We start from the raw sequence: 14139 nt of genomic DNA on the forward strand, positions 1-14139 counted from the left end.
CTATTATACGTTTCGAATCCCTTGTGCAAGATATCTTAGCGGTCGCATCTTATTTTTTTTATAGACAGTTTACCTTCCACGACAGGCCATACTTCTGCGCTTCATGTTTCTGTTTTTTTTTCTCGCTAACTGCCAATATTTAAAACAGTAGGACGAATATCGCTTGAAACTTCGCTCCTTTTTTGTGTGTTGTTTGTGGTAAGGACAAAATATGCCAGTATAAAAATTCGTTGCTTTTGACAGCCTGCGGATTGAAGAGATTCAAACCGCTGCCAAGTGGAAAGGCACGAACGGCAGAATGGCCATGGATGGTGAGCATATTACAGCCTGACTAAGAAAAGCTATATTACTTCAGGAATAATATGTTCTTAAGTTGTTTTTAATAATGTGAAGAATGCATGACACTGACTTTCTTCCGATATATGAAGTAGTTAAAACGGCACTACGAAATGTTTGCATTATGTACCATGCAGAAAGAAAATGGGAGGAATCGCCGTGTAGGAATGTTCAATACGTGTCCTCGCAGATTTTATTTGTTAACACGTACGCATGAGAAAACATACGGATGTGCTGGTTACGTGGGTTCCTACTTGAGATAGTGAACATGCTTTCTGCTGGACTATAGGTTACCCTATTTGTTCGCGCGTTAAGGCTAAGCAATGGCTTCGTTTCTGCAACTGGAATACAGCAACTGATGTGTGCTTTGCAGGCTTCCATCATGGAGTACAATCAGAGGAAGTCACCCGACTACCTTTGCGCTGGTGTCCTGATCAGTGAGAGACATATTTTGACAGCCGCCCACTGCTTTGACCCCAGACCTCATCAGTAAGTGGTTCAATTATGCGTGTTAACAAGGTCATGGTGCCCACATCGTTTCCGCTGTGGCTAACCAGTCCTGCTCTGTGAATCATATCGCTGGTGCTATTCCTTAACACAGTGGACAGAGATTTAAACAGGGGATAGAGATTTGGAGGGCGCCTGATTTTCTCCTTCAAGCGTGGAACGCGATAGCGTTATCGGGCGCCCCGTTTGCATCGCATGATGCGAACGGGGCGCCTCATCGCTCCCACGCCATCTCTCTGTTGGGGTAGAGCCTTACGATCATAGTTGGGTTTTGCAAGATGGCACTTCGTTATTTTTCGCTCCCCCGATTTTTCACTCGCTGTCCACGCCGTCGACGGCTCCGGCATTTCTGCGACACGGCACGCTTAACGCTTCGCGTTAAAATACAACTTCCCATTGTGGGATGTTGCTGCACGTTTATAAATACGCTCTTTGGGTGCTTTCGTCCGCGATGCCCTGAACGCCAATAAAATCCTCGAATTTATGCAGACTAGTTACGAGGACACTTACGAATGCCGTAGGGGTTCTGAAGATGAAAGCATGAATGTCAAATTGAGCGCCCGAGGCGTCTTGCTTCCGCCTCGCGTTGTCTTAGGGCTTTGTTTCTTGCCGCTTGAGGAGCTTTGCTTTGCCACGGGTGGCTCCAGTGGCCGTGGCTATGCGGTCCGCCTAAACGCTTTCGAATGTCCTCGATCTGTCTCCTGCGCATTGCAGAGCTGCTCGTTCCTGCCGCCGTGTAATGGGAGAGCTCACGACGATGGGGAATTTCGCTGCTTCTTCTTCCGCTCCCTTGATCTGCGGTGTGCTGGCGTGGACGACCACCTCTCGCAACTGGCGAGTTTAAGCTCGCTCTGTTGAACGCCTTGTGGCATGGAACGCCTCCAAAGGAGTAGTTTTTAGATTTTGATTGCGGAAGCCGACGCCAGACGCCGCCCATTTTGCTCATTGGGTCACATAAGTCTTTCGCGTTAAAAAATACCTAAAATTAAGAGGTTAGCTACGCCATGATTCTTTCCTTTGCCACGTCGTAGGGTTTAAGGGTTTAACGCGCCGACGCAACGCAGGCGATGAGGCGCGCCGTAGTGGAGGGCTCCGGATTAATTTTGACCACCTGGGGATCTTTAACGTGCGCTGAAATCTCGCACACACGGGCGTTTTTGCTTTTCGCCTCCATCAGAAATGCGACCTCCGCGGCCGGGAATCGAACCCGCGACCTCGTGCTCAGTAGCGCAACGCCTTAGCCACTGAGCCACCGCGGCGGGTCTTTGCCCCGTCACAGATCGGAATGAATGCTATGTCACTGTGCTTCTGCGTCTCGATGTTGACTACATGATGACGAGGACCTTGCTTTATTCAGCGATGTCACTGTTAAAGGAATTATTGTTTATTTTGAGTCATTCGGTAGCCCAGTAACCGTTATGCAATCACTGTAACAGTCATCACAAAGAACTGTACCGTATGTTTTTAAACTACCCAAATCCTTTGTAAAAGGGACATTGCTGCAACTGCGCACACATTAGCTAAATGCACCTTGAATGTATCTGTTTATGCGCACGAACTGCTCAATGCTGTCGACGAAACCAAGCTGCTGATGCAAAACTCGTTTGCGCCACCGCTCTGCCAGTACCGAACGAAGCGCACGATATTTGCGAAGCTGATAAACTAAGCTCAACCGCGAGCTCCCCCTATAATTGTTGGAATATAATTCATGCTGCCACTTCGCGTTTTTAAAGCGGAGCATTCTAAGTCTCACTGACGTCGACGTTGCCCCAAAACTCAGTGCACAAAAGCCAACTTTCTCTGACGGTGATGATGATCGTGGGTGAAGTGGAAGGTGGTTGAAACGCGAAGCTTTCTCTGGTCGAAAGGCAATGTTTTCAAAGTTCAAAGTTTAAAATGCAAAGAATTACGCCTAAAATGCACTGCAGGAAAATCAACTTACATAATGGAACTTCACAAAGGCACATCAAGCGCCTCAGGTAAAAAAAAAAAAAAAAAAAACTCTTCCCGTGGTCGGAATCTAACCTGGGTCCCTCGCGTCATGAAGCCGACGTCTATCCGATTGGGCCATTCCGACACGGTCGGATCAGTTTGTATTTTGGACTTTGAGTGTGACTGAAAATATTTTATTTTATTCCGCTTTAAATAGTCACGAATATATCTGGCGACCATCTTGGGGGATACTCGCCATGAACAACTTTCGCATTCAAACTTAGGGCATCGGTCGCCCGGTCATCCCTTGGATTTCCAGACTAGGGAACCACTCCTACTTTATGGCTCATCAATGTTTCATACTACTACGGTTTACGTCACCATCACCCTAGGTGCTGCAGCCGCGAGAGTCTGTTTGCGGCAGCTTATGAACGAGTATTGTAGGCCCTGACGTAGTTGGGCGGGGCGTAGTCATGCAGCAGGGTCATCACACAAGAGGCCACTATAGACGGGCGCCCTGATAAACTGAAGCGAGGCATTTTTAATACAGCCTTAAAACGCGCGCTGCAGGAACCCACGGCTGTACTCGGTTCAACTGGAATCTGAGTCGACCGAGTACGGTGCCGAGTACGGCGTTTACGACGTCGACGTGCACCCCGACTACTTGCCGGGTAGCAGCTACTATGACCTGGCGGTGGTGACGCTGCGCCGGGACGTGGCTAACGATACGATGCCAATCTGTCTTCCCACCCGCACCGCGGACTTCGACAACAGGCTCTCCTACGTTCTCGAGTGGTCGCCCAAGTATTACGGTCAGTTGCTTACCGTTTACCTTTGGTGACACAAAGACTACGCTATTTTTAAAGAAGCAGGGATCGGTTTCCCTCTCAGATTACTGGGTTCTTCAGCGCTGAGTGAACAGCGGGCCGTAAGCAACGAATGCAGCCCAGCATCGACAGCCCAAATGCACCTGTTTTATTCCATTTGAATGAAGTATTGTCGTTCGAGTATACGCCTAATCAATATTCCTAATGTGCTGCTGTTTATAGTAGAACGGTTATTGAGCGCGCCACAGTGGAAAATAAAATTGCCCGAAGGACGCCCAGTCTCTCATGGGAGGGTACATGTCTATTCAACGCACAGGGAGGCGGGGTCGGGCAAGTGAGTGACAAGAGTGGGTGAAAATATTTGGAGTGGATGAAGAGAGGCTTAATATGCCTCAAATGGTAGATCGGCCTTTCTGTATCTATCTTGGCGCATTTAGCATTAATCCAAATGCGGTGACCATCTCTGAGTACTGCATGAGGTATAAAACACGGGCCTAAATTTCCCACCTGAAGATGTGGTCTTTAAAAATACTGATTGATTGATTGTAGGGTTTAACGCGCCGACGCAACGCAGGCGATGAGGCGCGCCGTAGTGGAGGGCTCCGGGTTAATTTTGACCACCTGGGGATCTTTAACGTGCGCCGAAATCTCGTACACACGGGCGTTTTTGCTTTTCGCCTCCATCAGAAAAGCGGCCGCCGCGGCCGGGAATCGAACCCGCGACCTCGTGCTCAGCAGCGCAACGCCTTAGCCACTGAGCCACCGCGGCGGGTCCTTTAAAAATACTACTGAAAAAAAAAATAATCGAAATCTAGGGAACTTTAAAAATACTACTGAAAAATTCCCTAGATTTCGATTATTCTAATTTTCCTGAACCCTGTAGAAAATTATAAGCATGTCATTAACAGAACAGCATTGATAGATTAATAAAAACGGACTTATCATGTCTATAAGCGGACGCATTAAGCACTTGTCAGGACAGGAAGCTTATAATTTCAAGCGTTTTTGTTTTTGCAGGCAAAAAAGCCCCGATGACTCTGAGGGCCCGTCGGGCTCTTATTTCCAACAACGGGGAGTGCGGTGACGTCTACTCGAATATAAGAACGCAGGAACTTCCGAGAGGCATCATTGCCGGCCAAATCTGCACGGACGTTCGAGGAAACGAAGGCGGCTGCGATGTAAGACCCCATTTGACCTCTTCATGCTGTCTAAAATGAAAAAAAAGGTAAAAAAATTAGTGCTCCATTAAGTTAGTTTAAAACTAAGGTATAAATTGAGCTTGAAGTTTTTGACAGTGATGTTATAATTTTTGACGGTGATTTCATTTTGACGGTGATGACGGTGAGGTCAGAGATGAGGCACAGTTTTGCAGAAGTCCTTCTGCAGCGCTTTTTCGAAGCGGTACAATTTGCAAGAAAAAAAAAAAACTAGAAAATTTAGATGTGACGTTGAGACTTTTGTTTTTAAAGCGAAAGCTCTACTACGCTACATCTTCCAAGGTCATTGATCTCGTCGCAATGACCTCCAGTGGCCTGCGCTCCCTGCTACGCCTTATCGCTTCGCTTACTTGGAGCTTCACCGCTGCGGCGGTACCACGTGACAAGGCGAGGGTGAAAAGGCTTCTTCGCCTGCTCCCTATAGCCGTGCGGAGGCTGGGCCGTCTGTGACTACGGTTGAGCCCGAGCGAACCATGCGACTAGGCGAGCGTTTAATGACTAATATATGAAAACACTCAACTGACTGAGTTCACAGGAACGACGACTCGACAAACACATGGTACACGTACATGAGAGCGCTGCTTTGCTGGCTGCTTTGTCGGCGCTTGGGTCCACAGCCTCGCCTTCGATGGCGCGGCGGCTGGGCGGTCTGTGCGCGCCCTTCAGCGCACACGAAAGGATGAACCGAATCACCCAGTAGATATAGCTGGACGGAGGCTGCGAAATCTCAAGCAAAGTCAAACTTTCATGAAGCCCTGAGTGCATAGTCTTTGCTTTCGCTCGTAAGAACTAGGTTTAAAAGCGTTAAAGCGGCCCTAAGACACCCTTTTCAACTTTTTTCGAAATCTTAAATGCTTGCAGAACGTAGTCAACCAACACATCCAGTACTTAGATTAGGGGCTCCCAAAGTACCTGAGCCAAAAATCACTGCTCTATGTCCAGCAGATAACAGAAACTTGCTCGAAAGATTTTTGTCTCTTTCCCAGTCTTGGCCTTCTTCGACCACTGGAATTACTTTGTTACAATGGTGTATCGGCTATTGGCCGGCTTTTCTTCGTCGCAGCAATGAACGCACTCGATAGCCACTTTAAATAGAAAGCTGCAAAAGCAAAGCAGAAACGGAAGGCACATCTGCTGTGACGAGCAAATCACGTAGTGCCGCTCCATGATGGTGATAACGCTAGGTTTTGCAGGGCTTCCAGACGCGAAGGAAAGAGAGAAAGTATTTATCAAAAGTATTGCAGAGTCCCTTTAAACCAGAGTCATTTTTTACCTTGGTACGCAGTAAGGCAATGCTGTGGTTTATCTTCACCACAATACACTCGACTCATCATATTTCATGCAGCCAACAATAAAATTTCGGCGAATGACAATGCCGAGCGCTGAAATCTTCGACTCAAATCGAACTTGAAACTTCGCCCTGAGCTGTGGAATCACGCAGTGCAGGCATGGTGTTTTGAATTTCGCAGTGCCACAGCGCAGGTCACATTTTTGAGTGAAATGGCGCGCACGTTGCTGTGATTTGCCGAATTTGCTTTGTTGGCGCCTTGAATAGGTCATTTGAGTGCGGTCAAGTGAACCGGAGCTACGGCATTGCCTTAGAGTGCAATAACAGATACTTTCCTTGTTTTCTGGGAGGCGGTTGCGAAACCTGTTAATACCGCCAACCCCGGTGCGGACGAGCCATTTAGAGAACTGCGTCATTTAGTGGGCTATGCTCAGATGAGAACAAAACAGAGCCCGAGTACCGCATGTGCAAGATAAGGGGATAAAGCTGAAACGCAAATAAACGATTTCTTGGATGCGAAATAAAGATGCGAACACGTATCAGTGTATAGAAGGGTGCGCACTAATAATGACGTGCAGTTTGTCATGGTAAAGAATGTCAGTTGAAGTTGCGACGTCTTTCCTAGGAGTGATTGTGATAAGTGTCTGTAGGGCTTTGAGACCGTGTGCATATCGTCTCCAGCACAATTTAGCGCTGCGTGATTGGCTTCCGTGCAAGTTCCCTAGTGTAAAGGGGATAATCTAGAGCTCAATAACTGGGGAACAAGAAAACCTGTTATTAATTGTACCAACTAACTGCATTTTGTATTCAACATTTTGTGTGCGCAATTGCACGCTGACATTTTGCTACCTCGCAGATATATCCGCATACTGGGTAATTTTGGCAACCTAAGGAAACGAATGCTGTCTGCATGCTCAGTTCTCCAGGCTCAGACCTCCATGCTCAGAAGATTTCTATGAGTAATGGAACGTATTGCCATCCTCGTTTATTCACTGTCCCAGTTGAATAGCTTAAGCTGGCTTGGAAACAATTTAACGATAGAAGCAATGTGACCTGTCCCTGTAGCTTCGCGTTCAAGCACAATTATTAGAACTGACCCCCAAATGGGTAACGCAGCCGATTAGCCCATGATGAAGCAGCTGTGCGATTCGTATTAAAAAAAAAAGAGAATGATGAACTACAGTGTTACATTTATCTCAAGATCGATTGATTGTGGGGTTTAACGCGCCGACGCAACGCAGGCGATGAGGCGCGCCGTAGTGAAGGGCTCCGGATTAATTTTGACCACCTGGGGATCTTTATCGTGCGCCGAAATCTCGTACACACGGGCGTTTTTGCTTTTCGCCTCCATCAGAAAAGCGGCCGCCGCGGCCGGGAATCGAATCCGCGACCTCGTGCTCAGCAGCGCAACGCCTTAGCCACTGAGCCACCGCGGCGGGTTTATCTCAAGATCAATAATAATACAAAGGGGAGGTGATACTGCACGCCAGCATCTTTCAGTCTTACAGTGAAGTACACCTTTTATTTCACAAACTATTGACGTGCAAAAACCAGCGTTATCTGGGGAAACAATGGCGTATAATAAATTACATCCAATGCTCGTCTGAGGTAACTTAGGAGCAAGCAAGCAAACGAAGCAAGCAACACAATCTTATATCAAAATAGTGTTTACACTAACTTTGAGCAGGCGCTGATCCTCTCCTATCCGTTAATGAGTGCTCAGGCACTTTTTGGTACTTGCGTTTCTCTTGAGATGATGCACCGCTCTACGTTCTCAATTGGGTGGCACGAAACGCTCTACGCGGAGATAATCGTTCGTGCTTTCTTCACACCTCGCGCACGCTCCTCTTCCGAGTGGATGTTCAGTTCCCTTCCATTACAGACATCCTTCATGGATAAAACTATGTTACGTCCAGATCTGTGCTAACACCATTGATGCCATCTTTATAAATGTATCTTTATAAATGTATCTTTAAAATGCATCTACCAATTCTCACAGGCAGTGGGGAAATTAGAGAATATAACGAAGTTTTTCTAAGATATTACGATTTAAACGTATTGTGGCATCTTGCTACGAAAATTTGCGCACGACTACTTTTCTTGTACAATGATAATTTGAACATCCAGTGCTTAAAAAGGAACAATGCCTGTTCAAGCCATTAATCTTACCTTTTGTTGGAATCAGGATGAGTGCTATCTGAATGTTACATAAAAGCCACGTCGGGGCAATTTACTGGAGAACAGTATTGACACAGAGTCGAAATGAACGAGCTTCAATGAGCAGTCTAATACCTTGCCTACATTGCAGCGCTACCTGGGTTCACCGATGATTGTGCCGGACCGCAGCTACCGCTGGTCGGCGGTTGGTGTCGCCACGTTCCTGGAGAAGTGTGGGGACCCAAATTTCCCCGGGATATACACAAAGGTCACTCACTACCTGCCTTGGATCCAGCGCATAATGAAAAACGTTTAACTTGTTTTCACCCGTCCACGCGCTACCATGTGTTAAAAAACGAATTCATTCCACCTTATCGAGTTTGGGATTTTCGCAATAAACCTCTGTTTGCACACATTTTTCGTGGCTAGTTCACTCCGAAAGTGTCTGTTCAAAATGACAGCAAAGCGATTAAAGAAGGAAGTTTTAAAGGTAGTTTTAAAGAAATCCATAATACATATATGAATACTGTTTTTTTTTTCTACCATCTAAAACGATTGTTGTAATGTTTATCCCGTATTATAATTTTTTAAGAGTAAATGGGCCCGGTTGATTTTTGTACCACTCTTTATTTCAGTAATTCGTTTACATAATCATCAAGATATCATGAGTCAAGCAGCAGAAATATGCACAAAAGTTTGAATTATAATTTCATACCATAATCAACTGGCCGTAGACTATGTATAATACACATATTTATAAGTACGCACTGTCGAAACGCATCTATTCACTCTGGGTTTGTGTATCACTCCATCTGGAACGCTGCGCACACTTCACAATCCCTCGACAAATGACTGTGTCACTCCGGCGAGCACAGTCCTTACTGTCTCCCCAACTGAGGCGACTAGAATAGTTGCGAGCTTAATGGACGCAAAACTAGTTTTAAAGCTGGAAGCATTGCGTGTTTACAGTAAAAAAAATGTGTAGTTTGCACCTACATTTCGCCCAAATAGCCGGCTCAGGTTCGCGCTCCTCATGGCTCCCTGTTCGCACCAGCACACGTTCCTCATCACCTACAAAACCACGCGCAATGCTTCCAGCATTGCGTGCCTATACAACACAGAAAAGTGCAAAGACCGACTGATGTTTTTTTTTTTTTTTTGAGCACCGGAAATAATAAAATTCTATTGAGCACAGCGATTCTTATGCGAGCGAACTATTACTAGGTGCCTTTAGGTCTGCTCGGCATCGCGGCCATCTTACATTACACTGCGACGTCGTAATGAACAGGAAGCGTCTGCACCCCCCCCCCCCCCACACGGATACACACACACACACAAGCACACAGACGCACAATCCCACGCACGCGCATACACGATGCATCAGCAATACCCCACAACCTAAAACTAAAATTTTAAAATGCGGAAACTCTACCGTTGAGTGTTCTCCGCACGAACTATTCGCTAGAATAAAAATGCGTAGGCTGGTTGGTTTGATTGAATGATCAGTAAACAGCAACACAAAAAAGTATCTTCCGTTGTTCTAGCAAGAAGACATTACCTAATCAGACCAGCTAAGGAATATCGTGGAGATGTCGTGCATTGATGGGGGTAGGAACTATGAAACTGGAAATGCGCCCAAACTAAGAGGAAGGTATAGGCTGCAAACACATTGAACTAAATAATTTGATGAACAGCAGTCTGGAAAGAAAAAAACAGAGGCGGGATCACGCAATAATGGCAATACAACTCTCGCAAGCTTTAAATTGCAACCGAGCTTTGTTCCCCGCTGAGATATTTGTGGCAGTCACGTTTTGGGAAGTCGCTGTGGAAAGTTGGCTGGTGAGATTTTGTGGTCCTGAATTTGGCTGTCATAAATGCGCTGTTTTCTTAGCGCGAAGGTAAAATGCGTGCTTATGTCAACCAAAGTAGGAAGGCAAGTGTCCTACTTCTTTGGCTGCTTTAGTGGAACAGGAACAGACATGTCGCAGCACTAACAGAAAATTGCAAGGACATGTTGGGGAACGGAGAAACTTTCGTCTTGATTTTTTGTTTCAGACATTTTCCAAATCTTAGAGGTTTTAGAGAGTCTGTAGCACTAATTTGAAAGCTCTTTATACTATGAGCCCATGTTATGAAATTGTAGAGACATTGGATGCCACAACAACAACAATAACAAAAATCAGGTGACACTATACAGAAATGGGGAGACAATAGATCTCAATAGAGGCTGACGTAAAAAAATAACTTGAATTTTCGTGAATACGTGATAGCTAAAGCAGTACAATTGTCGGGGGACCTTTTAATTTTTCGTTACCTTGGCAATTTCATACTCCGAAGGATCCGATGAAAACTACCTCTCTCCCTCCGCTTACCAGCTATTGCACGGTGATTCGTTGTTTCACGTTGTCGGCAACGCCTATCTGTAGCTTCATGTTCTTGTGATTGAAATATTCAATCCAATTCAAGTTCGTGTTGCCTTTTTTTTTTGCCTGATTCGGGATTCACTACAAAACGCAGTGTTTTAGACGATTAATTTTTGGGGAATATGGTGAGACATTCGCGAATATTTAAAAAAAGTAGGGCCACTGGTTGAAAAGTTGCTTATTGTATGTTACATGTACTACATTCCATTTTTAACCCACAAATTTTAATGCAGTAGAAGAAATCAATTTAGCATTAATACGGACCTGACATTTTACAGTTTTTATACGTTTACTCTTAGTGTGTGTTGGTTGGCTCAAATACGACATTATCTCGTAGCAGCAAAGCGAAAAAGAAAAGCGTAGCATTCCACTGATACCGACATCCCCTTGTGTATGCCGCCTTATCCTTAGATACACTATATTACGCAGAACGTCTCAAATACAACTGTCCATACATCTGCGCTGCAAAATAAAAAAAACGAGAAATATGCATCCAGCTATATTTCGCACATAACATCAAAGTGAGTCTCATCGGACTACCTTAGAAAAGCGTGTACAGTGCAAAGGCGTTCGGTACTTTTAACTGCAGGATACAGTTACTCAATGCAGCAACAGCCCTTAAGTCGAGTGGTGCCTTGATTGCAACAAAAGTTCCCAATACCTGGGGAAGCAGGAAACGATAAACGCAAGTGCGTTCCGTCCCTTTCAGCCTGCACTGTGTAGCACCGTGTATACCTCCCTGTGTTTTTCCTCCTTTTCTTTCCGTTGAAATTACCGCTCGCAATTCATCGACTACAGCCCTAACTTATGTTCATATGACGTGCAAGTGTACGCAGCAGCTATGGAGCGCCAGAAGGCGCAGAGCAGAAACTTAACAAAATGAAATTTCACGAAGCGTGGACATAAAAACATGAAAGTAGTAAGAAGAAATTATTCTGTACAGAATGAACTAGTTTAATGACAAGAATATATAACGGTACCCGGCGCACACGTACTTGTGGCGGTGCATAAACTGTGAATTAAACAGCGTGATCAATATTTATAATACCATTTACAATAACTGTCTCCGCAACAAAGAGATTCTCCACTTTCGAGACAAAGTCCAATCAAACGCAAGCCTGTGAGCCGTGTAAAGACTACCAAAAAGGGCTCCCGCGGTAAAGAGCCCCTTAGCCTCTAAAAGCAAGGATGCCGTGAACAATCACTAGGACTACGCTATCCAAAAGACCAGACGGTCAGCAGCTCACTGCGCGGATGCTTTGGTATAGCATATCTTTTCTTGTGCCTAGGTTGCTTAAAGTACTTTTCCCATCAACCGCGCTCTGTTTTGCTTTCTTTGGTTTCGCTGCATAATAATATAAGTCCATTCATACACGTGTCGCCGTAAAAGGCTTTAGTGACCATGGCACTCAAGATTCTGCTTTATCAGTGCTGCGCAATATGACTTCAGCCACAATAGAAGAGTGCTCGTACACCTTAACAGTGTGTGTGCTAGCCCAAAACAAGTGGGCCATGATTCGAAAAAAAGAGAGAAAAAACTCTGCATACAATGTCGCACCAAATACCCTTCATGCGGTAAAGGATAAGGAAAAGTACCGAAATGTTCGCGTTTCTTGCACGCATTTCTGTACTTGACAGAAGTCACGGCTGATGGCAGCGTCTGATCGCAATGCCACGTGTTACATTAGAACCCCGCCCCCCCCCCTCCCCCTTCAAAAAAAAAATCCAAGCTTAATTTTTTATAATACACATGTTGACCTTTTATTCGCGTGGTTTTTGCGCCAAAACATCATTGCAAAAACGTAGTCTAGGTATTCAGTTCGTAAACGTCACCATTGGCATCTAGCCTAAGTACACTACAACCTTGTTGAAGCTAAATTAGTTGCGAGTGAGAAGAATTTGCAAACACTCCAGCCACGAATGATGTTCCTAGTGTATCAACTGAATATGCCAGAGAAAGGAAAAGAATAACCATGTTGATATAAGGTATCAGTTGAATGCAGGCTAGCACGCAGGCACACACGCGCACATGCGCTCCCGGATGTTCATACACTATGATCGCCGTACATGGACTTTGGCAGGGTGTGATCTTTCGGTGTCACCGCCGGCTGGGATGCATTCTGACCTGAAATAAAAACAACGACGAGACGCATTAAGACCGACACAGAGAGACAACGCAATAATCAAGTGGCATCAATAACCCAAATAAAGCAATGAAATATTGCTAAAGCTAAAGCCCGGGTGGTTTGATTGTCTCTGGTTTGAAAACATACGACAAACAATAAACACGGGACAGGAGGCAAGCGCCGCAGCACTGTCTTTTATGCGCGGTAGCGTTTCTATCAAACATTACCTCACCAAAAATTTGTGACGGAACATTTTAGTAGCAAACCACGGTGATAGATGCTGCCATAGATGCCGTCTGGAGCGTTCTGACCGTGAGCGCTGGGCGCGTAGAGTGTTTTTAACCAAAATATCTGCATTTTGTGACTATGGTAGGTGGTCCGAAATACTAAACGCCAACATGAAAGAAGAATACTTGGAGCTCTCGACGAGCCTGATATCGACTAAGTGATCCGTAGGTAACGGAATGAGCAAAACAAACCACCGAACAACCCGTGAACTCGCCTTCCGCATAAGTAACCAAGGGGTATGCAGCGCTAACAGAGGCGGATATATGACACACAGCAGCGGATATATACGGGCGCTGATTTTCAACTGGAATTGGGTACCCGTATATGTCGTCCTGTGTCTTTCTTCTTCATCGTCTGTTGGCGCTGTGATAAACCAACAGGATCAGCAAAAAGTATTTACCTTGCGCTTAATTTGGACCCGCAAAAAGTCGTTGGGAGTAAGGCTAAGTGAAGATAACTCCACTTCATGTTTCCAAGTAACGTGGAAGGAACTTTAGGCGTTAGTGGACGGGATGTAATAGTTGCGCAGCCGTTGGTACATAGAGGGCAATCACTACAAATGCCATATATGGAGGATAGAAAAACTGAAAGAAGAGTTTTTCTTTCCTCCATGCTGTAACAGTAGCAGTTTTTAGGTCACCGCAACTTAAACGGCACTCGCTACCGACAGCAGCAGTGCTTCTTCTCTTCTGCACTGCACCTCTGTGATGCCGCGCACGGAAATGGGTCTATAGGCCCTCAACGGTGCTATTTGTCCACTAACGAAAGAAGTATTTCCGCTATCCGCTGGTTGCTGCTTGACATGTTTTGAAAAATCACGTCTAAATGAAAGCGGCCCTATTATCCCGTCAGTGTTTGAGTTGCTCGGTACTTGCTTGAAGTGCTTTTTTTTTTTTCATGTGAGCGGTAGAACATTTCAGTCACCGACGCCCGTCTCAACGGCCAGCGAGTCTGAGGTACTTGCTATAGATTGACGGCCTACAACGCTCACGCCCAAACAAATGCATTGCTCTTCAAATTTTGCTCGCAGCACCATAT

General features: G+C 45.5%; 2 protein-coding genes across 2 annotated transcripts in view; one reads left to right on the forward strand and one right to left on the reverse strand.

Moving 5' to 3' along the window:
- The first annotated feature begins 205 nt into the window (after positions 1–205).
- LOC144172070 (clotting factor B-like) lies at positions 206–8593 on the forward strand. Its single transcript, XM_077701003.1, has 5 exons — positions 206–311; positions 710–825; positions 3346–3587; positions 4620–4780; positions 8416–8593. Exons 1-5 carry the CDS (start codon positions 309–311, stop codon positions 8578–8580), a joined length of 687 nt encoding a protein of 228 aa, XP_077557129.1. The 5' UTR covers positions 206–308; the 3' UTR covers positions 8581–8593.
- A 3759-nt stretch (positions 8594–12352) lies between these two features.
- Positions 12353–14139, reverse strand: part of LOC144172086 (contactin-3-like) — a 196470-nt gene continuing 194683 nt past the window's right edge. The window contains exon 9 of the mRNA XM_077701004.1: positions 12353–12812. Coding sequence (XP_077557130.1) covers positions 12733–12812 — 80 coding nt within the window. The 3' untranslated portion in view covers positions 12353–12732. The remainder of the gene's footprint in view (positions 12813–14139) is intronic.

Source organism: Haemaphysalis longicornis, unplaced genomic scaffold (assembly GCF_048455015.1).
Source record: "Haemaphysalis longicornis isolate Haplotype H1 unplaced genomic scaffold, Haemaphysalis longicornis Haplotype H1 scaffold_1, whole genome shotgun sequence".
NCBI lineage: Eukaryota > Metazoa > Arthropoda > Arachnida > Ixodida > Ixodidae > Haemaphysalis > Haemaphysalis longicornis.

What these genes read in the sequence shown, in the direction of transcription:
- LOC144172070 (XM_077701003.1), top strand. An exon ending in TTTGACCCCAGACCTCATCA is followed by an intron (nt 826 to 3,345) that starts GTAAGTGGTTCA and finishes CGCGCGCTGCAG; the next exon opens with GAACCCACGGCTGTACTCGG. An exon ending in GAAACGAAGGCGGCTGCGAT is followed by an intron (nt 4,781 to 8,415) that starts GTAAGACCCCAT and finishes CCTACATTGCAG; the next exon opens with CGCTACCTGGGTTCACCGAT.